This window comes from Physella acuta, unplaced genomic scaffold (genome assembly GCF_028476545.2).
Source record: "Physella acuta isolate Inbredline_101_S28 unplaced genomic scaffold, ASM2847654v3 ptg000308l, whole genome shotgun sequence".
Taxonomy (NCBI): domain Eukaryota; kingdom Metazoa; phylum Mollusca; class Gastropoda; family Physidae; genus Physella; species Physella acuta.
The window spans coordinates 1,611,436-1,626,341 of NW_026731827.1; the positions used below are offsets into that span (position 1 = coordinate 1,611,436).

General features: G+C 31.4%; 1 protein-coding gene across 1 annotated transcript; it reads left to right on the forward strand.

Annotated features, from left to right (window-relative positions):
• Positions 1-1,194: 1,194 nt before the first annotated feature.
• Positions 1,195-14,426, forward strand: LOC131940036 (DNA mismatch repair protein Msh2-like). Its single transcript, XM_059298574.1, is given in 28 exon segments — positions 1,195-1,381; positions 4,524-4,573; positions 5,229-5,264; positions 5,468-5,552; positions 5,758-5,903; positions 6,379-6,489; positions 6,577-6,663; positions 6,855-6,978; positions 7,136-7,222; positions 7,337-7,395; positions 7,532-7,652; positions 8,647-8,757; positions 8,898-9,034; positions 9,174-9,290; positions 9,422-9,536; positions 9,620-9,675; positions 9,772-9,861; positions 10,080-10,251; positions 10,570-10,695; positions 10,949-11,044; positions 11,354-11,418; positions 11,511-11,678; positions 11,810-11,901; positions 12,265-12,419; positions 12,500-12,567; positions 12,762-12,875; positions 14,052-14,111; positions 14,114-14,426. Coding segments are annotated over 28 exon segments (2,847 nt in total). The 5' UTR covers positions 1,195-1,347; the 3' UTR covers positions 14,279-14,426.
• Positions 14,427-14,906: the final 480 nt, after the last annotated feature.

A 14,906-nucleotide genomic window follows, 5' to 3' on the forward strand; every position in this document is an offset into this window, starting at 1 on the left:
GTGCAAATTCAGTGTTTGATATTTTTATTATGAAATTAAACATTTAAAATGTAGGCCTATAATAACTTGATAATAGCTCACCACCAAAGCCTGTCTTTAAATAGTTTTCCCAGGTTACTGAATGCTTTGTCTCAGCACTACAATATCACATTTACTTTATCAAAACTATTTTGACTTGAAACAAAGTGATAGTGTTGCTGTTTCACTTAATTTGTCACAAAAAACATTAATCGAAGTTTGGTTACATTCATTATTCCCTTTCTTTAAAAACGTGGTATAAAATGTACAGCAATTATTTATTTTAAAATATATAACTTTAATTTTGTGTATATATATATATATACACATATATATTTATATATTATAGGTATGTGTGCATGTATATATATATATATATATATATATATATATATATATATATATAATACTTCAATGCTCGATGTATATTTATTTAGCATTTATTATTACAACATATTCATAACTTGAAGCTACTGACAATAATTTATCATTCTTTCTTCACTTAAATCTGTTTTTTTTTTTAAATTGAAGCATTTAATAAAAAAATATGTGGCCTTAGTATAAAGATACATTCTTAAACTATTGTATTTGATGTCTTTAATTCAGATAAGTACATGCAATAAAATTGAACTGTACATCAAATATTGTCTCTGTTTCCTTTTATGAAGTTTAGTGTCTTGACATATTAGTCTATTGATTTTATAAATGGCCTACATTACAATTGCCAACATTTAAAAAAAGATGTTATTTCAGAAATTGTTCTACTTGTTATAAAGGAGGATATAAAGAGAACCCAAGAAATTAAACCTATGAATTAACAGCTCCTGTGCCACAGGGACACATTTTTGATTTGGTAAAAAGGCTTTAGCCCACAATCTAAAAAGGACGATAAATGTGGGCAGTAAAGGTATGATGAGACTGTTGGGATGGGTTGAAGGCAACAAATAATATTAACTATGTCTTCTTCCCATTTCATATTCAGTTTCTTCCAGGCGGAGCTTCCCCCCCCCCCCCCCTCCAAGAACAAAATGGAATTTATACTTATGTAGAAAATATATACTTTAAACTAAACAGTATCGTCCCCCCCCCCCCCCTTCGACGCGATCAGATGGATAAACTGCGAGAAAGTACTTAACTCTTACTAAGGAGAGCTATTTCCCGCCATATTGCAACAATAGGCATACACTAATATAGATGTCTAACTTACACTAGAGTCTAGACTAGATTAAGCCTAAATCACATAGACATCTAAATGACATAAATCTGTGTGATATAGATTCTAGATTAGATACCGATTCATATTCGAATCAGTCAATTCAAACACAAGTAATGGCACTTCAACCGAAGCAAGGACTCCAACTTGGTAGGCTCAACTTCAGTGTCAAACTCATACACTACACTCATGTCTCATATTATGATATTAATAAATTAAATCATTCAAGCTGAATCTTGAATCCGAGCCTCTCAGTGTCACCGTCTACAGTCTAGAGACTAGATCTAGATCTATCTCAGACTGAATCTCTCCGTCTCCAGGATTCTAAATTATAACAAGATAGAGATCTAGGTAATCTATCGTTTTGGGTACGTAAAATCGCCCGCGATTTGTAATGTGAAAAACAGGTGACTCCTTAAATTTTAATAATTATTTCACATTTTTAGGAAGATTTATGTTTTAAAAAATTCAAAAATGTTTCCTTGATTCATTTATGTACCTGTTTTCAAACAATTGAATTAAAACTTTTCTGTAATAAATGAAGACTAGCGATGTTTCCAACAGATGCAACCATGCTCATTTACTATAGCAGCCATCTTGTCTAAGTTTTATTTTTATAAGCTTTTAGCGCCAGATTCAGGGGGAAGCCACATTTTTACAAATGGCGGCTGTTTATATAGCAAATCCTGCTCACAAACACTGCTGTTAAAAGTTAATTTCTTGCCTATATCGATATATTTAGCCATTGATTTAGGTTTATTATTCATTTATCTATAATATTTGACACAAAAGTATGACAATATACTTCTATTAACCCTCTTAAGACGTAGCTTTTTTAGAGAGCCGGTGCTAAGAAGACGGAGCCTACTTTCAAGTTTTGCACTTGTATCACAAAAAAAATTTGAAAAAAATAAACTAATTATTTTACATGCATAAAAATATATATTATTTATTAGGAAATTGAATGAGCTAATATGATTTTTATAAATCTAATAAAAATCTCAACATATATATATGTGAGCTTTCTGATTTGCATAATTTATGCACGAAAAAAAAATTTGACTGCACTAAATTACAGTAAATTTGTATAAAAATACGTTTTTTCTCTCTGTAATGCTAATCTAAATAATACACAAACATCTATTCAATAATCTGAACTAATTTACTGATTATTATTTCTACATTAGAATTTCTAAGTATATTTTTAGTTTATTTTGATGACTGGACTGTTGGACATAAGAAAATTTACGATAGGACTCACGGCACTAAAAAAATTGATAAAAAACAAAAAAAAATGAGGCAAACTTTCAATGGAAGTCGCCATTGAAGTGCTAGATATGTACTATAACAGTTAGAAGCAATCTGATTGGCTGATATGATACTAGAAAGCCAATCGTGTGGCTTCTACTATCACGGCTGAGACCCGGCCGATAGATCGGCCGGTCGTCTTTTTGGCTATAAAACCGGCGGCCGATAGATCGGCCTGGGCGTCTCAAGAGGGTTAAAGCCTTGACAATGAGGTAACGTTTTCGTACATAAATAGCCGCGGGCGATTTTACGTACCCAAAACGATAGATTACCGAGATCTAGATCTATTCTTTTCTATACCAAACTAATACTATTAATTATTATTCTAGTTTCGAGTAGATTTACTAGATTAGATTATCGGGAGAATGTTTGTTTACAGTTTACACAGGTGTCTGATATATAGTAATTATAATTAATATGCATGGAATCTTCTTTAAAAAAGGGATGTTAATTTTTTTTTATGTTATAAAAAAAGGTAAAACTCCATTTTAGCGTATTTTATTCTCCGCTTGTCGTTTACCTACAGTTGAGCGTATTTTATTATACTAACTGAAACACACCAAAACATTAGGAAAACACGATTTATTCATCTGTATTGTATTTTTGTTTTAACAAATGAATAAAAACAACAAAGAGACTGAATGAAATGCTTTGTTTGTTGGTTACAAAAATAGAGATGCACACTTTGTACAAATAAGTGTTCAAATTTCAACTAAACAGAATAAAAGTATTAAAAGGCATAAGGGGTCGTCCATAAATTACGCCACACTCGTAGGGGGGGGGGGGGGGCCATAATTGTGTGACGGAGGGGAGGGAAAGGTAAAAATTGTCAAAAAAGCGTGACGTCATTTATGGATAACCCCTAATAATGCTGCCGAAAGTGGGGCGGGGGGTGGTGGGATTTGGTGAGGGATGGCTTGGAGTGTTAGAGAAAGTGTGACAACTCACGTTGCCATTTTGAAAAATAGTGTTAGACACTAAATTTCATACAATATTTCGCATTTTTAAGGCTATACTATAGTTTATAGGGCCTAATCAGTAATCATCCAAATAATTATTAAAAATTAACAGGCTGAGTACTAGTCAAGTATGCAATTTTTGTGTTTGTTTATAAAAGCAGAAATTGAGAAAGAAAAATGATTCTCAAAAAGTGCCATTTTGAGAACCAATCAATAGACCTGTTTTCTGAAATAGATAACATAATTAAGTCGGCCTAGATCTTGGTACAGTTTGCGAGTCACTCTAAAGTTTGTTAGCCTAATTTATATTTATGCAAAAATGTTTTCAATCATCTAAAATAAATCTTTCTGAAGAAAAAATTACAAGAAAGAATGTGTTTTGGTCGTTTTTATGTTCAGAGCAAAATTCATTCAAACTTTGTTTTTGACATATAATAACAGATTGAAACAGATCTTCAACTTCAAAGGGGTTTAAAAATTAAACCTGGAAATTTTGGGTTAACAAGCTTTCAAACCTAACCACTCATTCATTAACCATTTAGCTTATTAATGAATGTCACAATCTTTTCAATGTAATTTCCTGTGTTTTCCTGCAGTAAGAATTAATCCAAGTATTAGTCAGTTGTAATTAAAAAAGTATTTTGACAAGAAACATAAAGGGCCATGTGTAGCATGGATGGGACTGTTGGGGGTAGACTGGAAGGTTAATAGGTGGTGTTGAAGTGAATATGTGGTTGGGAAAGTGAAGGGGTGGTGATGGACTTGCACATGGGCAGGTAATTTTATTTGCTGTTCTGCAGATAAATAATTACGATTATTGACATAGGTAAATGAGCATGGCAAAAACATGACCGGATAATATACATTAAATAACTATTCCAGCTAGGATTTAGAAAGAAACAAAAAAAAAAGTATAGGCCTAGAGTTTCTTTCTTATATTATGTGACTATTTTTTTTTTTACTAAAATTCCTAACCCAATAGATCGGTAATCTAAAATTAAAACTGTTGCACACTTATATTTCAGAAAATGCACAAGAAGTTGGCTTTGTAACATTCTTCTCACACTTACCAGAGGTTTGTCTTGTTAAATTTTAAATTTTGTCAACCTTTTTTTAAAATTAGATTTGCTATACCCACATCTATCTATATATATAATTCTCTTCTGGGAGACGTTAGAAAACGAGCAGTCTCCTCTTTTCCTCTCTAGGCATATCGCAACAACCCCCACACCCACATGGTCTGGTGAGCTGTAGTTCACGCTAAATGTTAACATCGTAGAGCCGGGTTTAGTGACGGCTATTAGGGGCAGTATTTATACTTAGGGGAAGTAACTAAGTGGAGGCTGCTTTCATGTGGGGGGGGGGGGGAGGAGGGTTTTAGTGTTTAAAGCAAATATTTTCAGTGGCAGCATTGGTACTGTCGAATTCACAAATTATGAATTACTGAAAAGTAGAAAATAAAACAACTAAATAGCGGCAGATGATACGTCGCGGGTCGGCTCGTAATCATAATTAGGCCGAGCTGTTATTTTATTTTTAAATGATTTTTTTAATGTAGTGTTAACTAGAAAAACATTTATAATGGATAGGTTGATAGCTTCCGTAAGTCAGATTTATATATGTCATTGCTTCTAGTCTTTTTTTTTTTTTTTGAGTTATTCACATAGATTCTATATGTATGGATTGTTAAGCCTATTATTTTTTAAAAGTAATTATGTTTTCATCTCCAGAAAATTGGGACGACTTTAAGAGTATTTGACAGATCAGTGAGTATATATTGACACAACTTAAGAAAATTCTGTTTCATTTAATGTTCAACTGATTTGAATTCAGCCAAACAATTTTTAGTATTTAATTTTTTTGTAATGATTCATTATTTTTTAATCTATGTGTAAAGTTATATTATAGACTACTTTAAACACCATTTTTTTTCTTAAATTAATAAAAATAATTTTCTCTTTCTGAATAGGATTACTATACTGTACATGGAGAAGATGCTGTGTTTGTGGCCAAAGAAGTTTTCAAAACACCTGGAGTAATAAAAATGATTGGAGGTAAATCAGGAAAACTTAAGCACTATAGTGTTTGTAGCATTTCTTTCTTATTTCCACCAGTCAGTTAATTTTAATATTTTAATTTTCTGTTTAATATATTACAATGTTTAAACACACTGATCTGTTGTATATTCATGAACAAACATTATTGTGTCCTATAAAAGCATTCTTTTTAAAGAATCTGTAACCCATTATTTTCTTTCAGGTTCGAAGAAGCTTGAATCTGTTTCAATGAGCAAAATGAACTTTGAAGCTTTTGTAAAGGAATTGCTATTAGTTCGTCAATACAGGGTTGAAGTTTATTCAAATAAAGGCAGTTCAAAATCAAATGAATGGTCACTTGCTTTTAAAGTAAGTAAAAATGTTGAAATGTCTAAGTAGTTAAATATAAGCTTTATATTTACACTTGAGAAAAAGTATAACAATAATAATAGTTACATTTTATATTGTTATTTTTAAAACTCTTATTTCCATTTAAACCACATAACAATCTTATTTTTAAAACCTTATTTCCATTTAAACCATTAAACCAATAAGAAGTAGAAATCTTTTCATTTTATTTATGAATCAATAAGTTAAAAACAAAGGTATTTAGACTTACATTTTGTCAGTACAGTAAGTAATATTAGTATTTGACGAGAAAGCTGCTCAACATAATAATATGCATTCTATGGCTTAATTACAGTAATGTAGAGTTAGGTTAAAGACATATAGATTTCAAATTTATACTTGGTATCTGTTTTAAATGTTTTGAATCCTCCTTCATATGCTTAATTAAGAACGAAGAAGAAGTTTTAAATGTAAGAATTGGACTTTTTTCTATCAGGCTTCTCCCGGCAATCTTTCCCAGTTTGAGGATATTTTGTTCAGCAACTCAGACATGTCAATATCAGCAGGAGTTCTTGGTCTCAAAGTTGTCAGTGATGATGGACAAGTGGTAATTCTATTTTCATGGCACGACCTCTTAGAAATTGCCTGAAAACATCAGTAATTTTTACATTGATTTTGACAATTCTGTATTTAGGTTATTGGCGTTGGGTTTGTTGATCCTGTTTTAAGGACATTTACAGTTAGTGAATTTCCAGATAACAACCAGTTTTCAAATTTTGAGGTAATTTTATTTAGATAGTATATTCAGTGTAAATAATTCAATAGTGTTTAAACTTTGCAAATAAAATAGAACTAATATTTGCAAATCTTATGGTAGTTATATGTTAGTAAATAGTGGAAAAGATTCCATAATCTTTAGTCTCTGATATGAAATAACTTTAAAAAAATAGTTTACCTTTTGATCTGTTAAAGGCCCTTCTAGTCCAGCTAGGACCAAAAGAATGCTTAATACAAAGTGGTGAACTGCCAGGTGATACTGCTAAACTGAAACAGGTCTTGAATCGTAGTGGAGTTCTCCTTACAGAGATTAAGAAATGTTAGTTTAAATTTTTTTTCACATTATGGTTACTTGATAGTGAAATTTGATGACTGCAATATTTGTAACATTCATAGAGAAAATGGAATCTATTTTTGTCTTATTTAACAAAAACGGTATCTTATTTATTGTAATAAAATACCTTATTTCTCACTAGCTGAATTTAGCAATAAAGACATAGTACAGGACTTAAACAGACTATTAAAGGCTAAGAAAGGAGAAAAAATGAACAGTATCACATTAGGTAAGTTTTAAAAAGCTAACATATTATGAAATGGTCTTTTAAAAATGAAAAGCTTATTTAAGCTTCTTTTTTTTTCCAAACATATAAATGCACTTTGCTTTGTTCTTTTTCCAGAGGAAGTTGACAAAACCATTGCCATGTGTTCCCTTTCTGCTGTCATTCGATATTTAGAGGTAAGAAATCCTAGAAAGAGAAACTAGGGATTGATACAAATCTAAGACTTGCTAAATTTTTTAAAAACAAGCTTTTTTTTTTTTTGCTTAAAAATAGATTTTTTTTCACACTGTAAGAAATTTCATATCTATGTAGCTTTTATCAAATGAAGACAATTTTGGACAATTTCGTATCTCAACATTTGATTTGAACCTCTACATGAAATTAGATGCTGCTGCAGTGAAGGCCTTAAATCTGCTTCCTATTGCTAATGAAAGTGAGTGTGACAGTATAAATATTTGTGTAGAAAATTAAGTTTAATGTGTTCTTCAGAGTAAGGAATGTCCTTTTCTAAGTTAGCAAGTTTGACTGAAGCTGTACAACTGTAGGGTTTTAGTATCACAGTTGATTCATCATTATCTTTTATTACTTTCTCGTATAGAGAAAGTCTTGTAATCGTGCAAAAAAAAAAATCGAGATTTTTACAAATCTCGACGTTTTACACCTCACTGATACGGAAAAACATAATTTTGCAATCGTGTCTGTCTGTCTGTGTGTAAACACGATAACTTGAGTACTGTTACAGCTAGGTTGACGAAATTTCATATATAAGTATTTTATCAAAATCGTAGATCCTGATCAACTTTTGAGCGATTTCCGATAACCGGAAGTGGTACTTTTTCTACTTTGAATTTTTCAAAAGCCTATAACTTGAGTGCTATTTCAGATAGATAAATGAAATTTCACATGTAAGTAAAAGATCTAATTCTCTGCCTTCTGTCAAATTTTGAGTAATTTCCGTTGACCGGAAGTACTAATTTACACTATTTTCAATTTCTCAAAAAACGCATATAAATTTATAAAGTACTAATAATATTGCAATTCTTTTTTCTATGAGATTCTATTCTGTTTTTAAAAGTTTAAGTAATTAAAAATCATGTCTATATTTCAAGTTATATAAGAATATTCGAGAAAGTTTAGGGGAGATCACTCCCGGTTTATTTTTTAAAATTAACTATTATGCATTCAACAGAATTTTTTTGAGTCAATTATAACATCAATTCTTACATTATGAAACCCATATTATGAAAATGAACAAAAATTTCAGTTGTGACTTTTATCTGATTCACTACCCTTCCTCCTTCTGAAAGTCTTAATTATTATCCATTCTTAAGTTTTTTGTGAACTCTGTTTTATCTATTAATACAGTAAATATAACTTGGTCATAAATTCTATGTATAATTTTTAACTGTTATTTAATATGTATGCAGCAAATAAAAATCAAAGTCTGCTGGGACTGCTAAATAGATGCAGAACAGCACCAGGTCAAAGGTTACTTAGTCAGTGGGTCAAGCAGCCATTAATGGACTTACAAAAGATAGGTAAGATAACCTGCTGCTTAGCATTAAGATGTTTAAAAACCTAATTTCAGCTATATTTATTTTACATGATAAAATTTATGCCCTGCAACAAATACAGCTAATGTACAAAGGTCACAATATTACAAAAATAATTATTTCAGAGGAACGACTGAATATAGTGGAAGCCATGTTAAGTGACAGTGACTTGCGACAAACACTTCATGAAGATCAATTAAGAAAAGTCCCAGATTTTCAAAGGCTTGCTAAAAAGTTTCAGAGAAAAAAGGCATCACTTCAGGTATATATTTGAATCAAATATTCTTCTAAAAATACTTTCCAAATTATGAGTATTTTTAAAATTTGTATGTTAATATTTATTAAAAAAATTTTAGGATACAAAATTTATCTGCCCTATAACTTTTTATCAATGTTTGCAGGATTGTTACAGGGTATACCAAGCTCTGGAGAAGCTGCCGCATCTGTTGGAAACACTAGAGAAATATGATGGAGATCATAAAGTCTTGCTGACAGAGATTTTCTCTAATCCAATAAAGGTAAAAATACATAATTTTTATATTTTGAATACGCCATGAAAATCACATTTATTGTGAAGAATTTTTTCTTTCCGCTGAAAGCCAACAAATTTTGAGTTGAATGTGAAGAACCTATACTTATTTTTTAACAGGAGCTACTTATGGACTTTAGCAAATTTCAAGAAATGGTGGAAACAACTGTGGACTTGGAACAAGTACAAAATCATGAGTTTGTAATAAGGGCTGATTTTGATGACAATTTAGCAGGTTGGGATTTTTATACTAAGTATTAAACATGGTGGTAATAGATATGTAAAGATTATATTTAAAAAAATTAAATTTTATTTCAGAATTAAGAAAGAAAATTGATGAACTGGAGGAAAACATTAAAGATCAATTGAATAAGGTTGATAGATTTTGTTTAAAATATTTAATTTACAAGTTATTAAAATTAGAACCTAATTTTTAACTTAAAAATTATTCAATTAAAACTTATTTTCAGGTTGCCAGAGATTTGAACCTTGAGCCAAATAAAACTGTTAAACTTGAGAGTAGCAACCAGTTAGGATATTATTTTAGAGTTACAAGAAAGGTAAGAATAAATGTTGTTTTCTTTATCTTCATTAGTTATAAGTTCTCCTAGCTGATTTGAATTGTTTTTAATGTTTATATATTTTGGAAGATTGATTCTAAAAATAGACACAAAGAGGTTACATTGTATTATATTTGAAGTGTTGGTCATTTGTAGTTTGGTGAATATGAAATAATATTTAGATTTTGTTAATTATCAAAGGTGTATACTGTTTCCAGGAAGAAAAGGCACTTAGAAATAATAAAAAATACTACACCATTGATACCAAAAGTAATGGAGTTAGGTTTCACAACAGCGCAACGAAACAGTACAACAATGAATATCAAAGGACGAGAGAAGAATACAATGAGCAACAAAAAAGTGTTGTGGCTGAGGTGATTAACATTGCAGGTCAGACATTTTAAACACACCAATTTTTTAGGTTATTCAATAACCTATAATCATTTTACTGAAGTTTCTAAGCTAATATAGAAATAAAATGTTTCTAGCAACCCTAAGATTAGTGGTATTTTTCCTTGCCACATTGACCAGTGTTTGATTTTTTTTTTATCACACACCCATTTTTTTTTTAGGTTATTCAATAACCTATAATCATTTTACTGTAGTTTCTAAGCTAATATAGAAATAAAATGTTTCTAGCATTCCCTAAGATTAATGGTATTTTCCCTTGCCACATTGACCATTGTTTGATATTTCCTTTGATCACAGCTGGCTATGTGGAACCAATGTGCCTGTTGAGTGACATCCTGGCACAGCTTGATGTTCTTGTATCTTTTGCTATTGTTTCTGCATCAGCCCCTATTCCCTATGTTAGACCGAAGCTGCATCCCAAAGGTAAGAATATTATTTTATTCTTTTTAGTTTGTTCATACAGAGAGTACTAAGAAATTTGACTTTGGTAAAGTGTTTAATTTTTTTAAAAAGATTTTAGCATGTTTTGTTTGCAGCTTTTGCTAAACTGGTATGAATAAATTAAAACTAATTTAAGAACTTCCTCAACCATCTGTGTTTGATATTATTACATAATTTTATAATTAGTCGCATTTCAAATTTTCATAATGATGTTATTAAATATTTTTAATATTAGGCCATGGTATACTGAAGTTGCATGAAGTTCGACACCCTTGTTTAGAAATGCAAGATGAAGTATCCTACATTCCCAATGATGCCATATTTGATAAAGGTTTGTTTGATTTACTAATCTACAATTCAAAAATCTTTGTCATGAAAATTTCACCTTCAGTAACTTAATTTTACCATAGCTGGTGGTATGTGTTCATATCTTATATGCTGATTCAGGTCAGCTTAAGCAATCAAATCCACTTGAAATGATGTGTCGTGCATGTTATTTATGAAAGTATAGTGTTATAATGCCCAGTGCAAAATTGCAAGCTGTATCTAATCATTGTTTATGTCTATTGGATTTAACTTGATTATTTATGTATCAAATATCTACAAATCACTTTATTTATTTCCTGAAATTATTTCACAGAAAAACAGATGTTTCACATTATCACTGGTCCAAATATGGGAGGCAAATCAACATACATTAGATCTGTAAGTTCCAGATTTGATTTCTAAGAACAGCTTTGAGTCTGTTTTTTTTTTTAAATTAACTAATTTGTTATAAAAAATTTTTGTCAACTTAGGTTGGTGTGTGCGCAGTGATGGCTCAGCTTGGCTGTTATGTCCCCTGTCAGCAAGCTGAATTATCTGTCCTTGATTGTGTGCTGGCTCGTGTTGGAGCTGGAGATATTCAGCTAAAAGGCGTGTCCACTTTTATGGCTGAAATGTTAGAGACTGCAGCAATAATTAGGGTTGGTGTACTTTCAGCAAAAAAATTATTTATTTAATTGTTATGTTTTGTATCATATATGTAATTATATGTAATTATCATTAGTTATAGGTTTTTATTTAACTGTCTAAACTTGGGTAACATTGTTTTTAGGCAGCAACTGAAGATTCGCTGATTATCATTGATGAGCTTGGAAGAGGAACATCCACTTATGATGGATTTGGTTTAGCTTGGGCAATCTCAGAGTAAAGGGACTTTTTAATATAAAAATATATACATATATACACATTATTACCTTGTAATCTTGCAAAGCAAGATACCAGTTTATTGGTTTTTGTGTTTTCTCACACTGTACTCTCCCTCCCCTCCTGTGTTTATTTTCACCACCCTGGTTTGGTTGTATGTGACTAGCAGTTTCAAATGAGAGGGTGGGCATTTGCCACTGAGAGCAATTGAAAGGAAATTAATTGGGGGGGGGGGGGGGGGTCCTAAACCCATTTTTCTGTGTTCATTTGAAAATGATGCTCATGATTGTTCTTTAGTCACATCCATAAATTATATTTTAGACACTTGAGATGACTAACTCACAGCATTTTTTATGTATTCAGACACATAGCTACAAAGATCAGATGTTTTTGCTTATTTGCCACACATTTCCATGAACTGACTGCCCTGGCGGATGAAGTTCCCACAGTAAACAACCTTCATGTCACTGCGCTAACTACCAATGACACGCTGACTTTCCTGTACAGGGTCAAGCCTGGTAACCACTTTTTCACACTTTAAATCTCCTATTTATTTCATTAGTATCATGCTTTGGAATCTCTGTTTATTCTTTTACAGGCATCTGTGATCAAAGTTTTGGTATACATGTTGCTGAACTTGCACATTTTCCTAAAGATGTTATTGAAGTAGGTTTTTTTATTTCAATTGTTTTCAACTCATTGCTATTTGCTATTAATCATTAAATAAAATGGTAATATTTTGTTTTTTTATCACTGGATAATAGTAAATACCTTTTTCATTGTGAAACTTATTTTAAATTAAAGAGCAACCAAAACATGATTATTTTACCAAGTTACCTGAATTTTTTTTTTTTATAAAGGAAGCCAAAATAAAAGCTAGTGAGCTGGAGGATTTCCAGAATATCAATCTTGAAGGGACAGGGCTGGAAGGAGATGATGAACCAGCAGTTAAAAGAAGAAAATTGGCTAAAGAGGTACCTGCCTTACAATACTATAACCCCATTGTATCAGCATGTTTGTCCTCTATTTGTTGCAAGGAACCTGTAAATAGTAAGAGATTAGTGGCATTTATTAGGCCAGGTTTATGCACTGGTTAAAGCTAGAAGTGCCATATACATGATATACAAGGCCAAACTATGTGCTGGCTAGGGTGGACCTACATTTCCAAGAGGGGGTTAGTAGGACACTGTGGTTAAAGTCTATATTTTCTATATGAAGAGTTGATTTTCAAAACGCGATAAGCGCCATTTTTGAAAAAAATGAGATAACGTGCCCATAGTGTAAAGCTACTCAGTTACTATTAGGAAAACTTAATTTTAATCTTCAAGGCGCAAAATTTTCATTTTATTTCTATTTTGTAGCTTAACAAAAGCTGGATATACCTCATTTTGCAACGAAACGCAAATTTTGGGACCAAAAAAAAAAGCATCTTTTTATGCAGGTACATTTCAAAAACCATTCTAGTCCTATTTATATGAGGGTTATGAACCTAAAAACAAGCTGTACTCTTCAAATTAAAGTCTCTCGTTAGAGACTTGCATCATTTTTGAAAAATGTTCAAATAACTGAAATTACTCACTAAAAACACTTTAAAGTAACAGAAAAAACATGGTACAATTGTAGTGAGATGATAACACTGGGACTATAAGTGGGTCTTAATAAAATAATAAACTAAAATATTGCACATCAGATGTATTATTAGAAAAAAAAATGGATATACAGCGTTTTGTTAGCTTAACAAAAGCTGGATATACCTCATTTTGCAACGAAACGCAAATTTTGGGACCAAAAAAAAGCATCTTTTTATGCAGGTACATTTCAAAAACCATTCTAGTCCTATGTATATGAGGGTTATGAACCTAAATTGACAAACAGTTTTAGCATATTGTACAATGGCTTTGTGTAGGAGAAAAGTGCGATTTTCTCGAAACCCAAATTTTGGATATATTGCATTTTGAAAATCAACTCTTCATATTAAGTATATTTTTTAATTTCGTTTGGGCCTGAAGATCAGGATCTGTGTTAACTGAGTTACTAAGTTTTTCAAATAAATGAAAGAATAGTTCGTTAAAACTTGTGTGAAATTTGAATGGTGTAACCCTATTCATGAGGTAGAAATAATATCAAAAATATTTTTGTTTTGTCTATAGGAAGGTTTTCAGATAATGCAAGATTTTTTAGCTAAAGTCAAAAGAAGTGCAGTTAAAGACCCATGTCTCAGGAAGAAGCTATGTCAGCCATTAATAAGTTAAAAGCAGAAGTGGATCAACACAATAATCCATACATTAAAGATCTCTTAGCCAGGAAACAAAAAAAAAAAATCTCAATAGGGAGGGATGTGTTTGATCTTGTTGAAGTTGCTAATGTTTGTACTTAGATTAAAAGGTTTGAATTTAGGCCGATTCTAGTCGGAATAAGATACGCATGCGATACGCATGCGCAATGGAGAGAAACTACGACTTGCCTTAGCGGCGATGTTTTCGATGGTACTGCGCATGCGTGTGTTTACAACCGCAGAACCCTAATACCAAACCCTAATCCTATCCTTAACCCTATCCCTAATCCTAACCCTAGCCCTAATCCTAACCCTAGCCCTAATCCTATCCCTAACCCTAATCCTAATCCTACCCCTAACCCTCATTCTAAGCCCTAAACCCTAGCCATAGGTCACTGCGCTATGCGCAGAACTATCTTTTGCCGAAAAATCTTATTCCGAGTAGACACTTCGTTGAATTTTATGCAAACAGACATTCAATTCAAACTTATAAATATTTTTTATACTGCTACCACCTGTTACTTGTAAATTTTAGAAATTAAATATTTGTTAACAAAGCTATTGGATTTCTATTTCTTTAAAATAGTAAACTTGTAAAAACTGGCAAATCTAATAGAGAAAATACCACAAATATTTCAATTTTTAGAATGAACAGTTTAACCACATCTGTTAATTGTGGGGTTTTTAAGTTTTATTCACATTAGAAAAGCATTGCACAACCTTAGAAGTG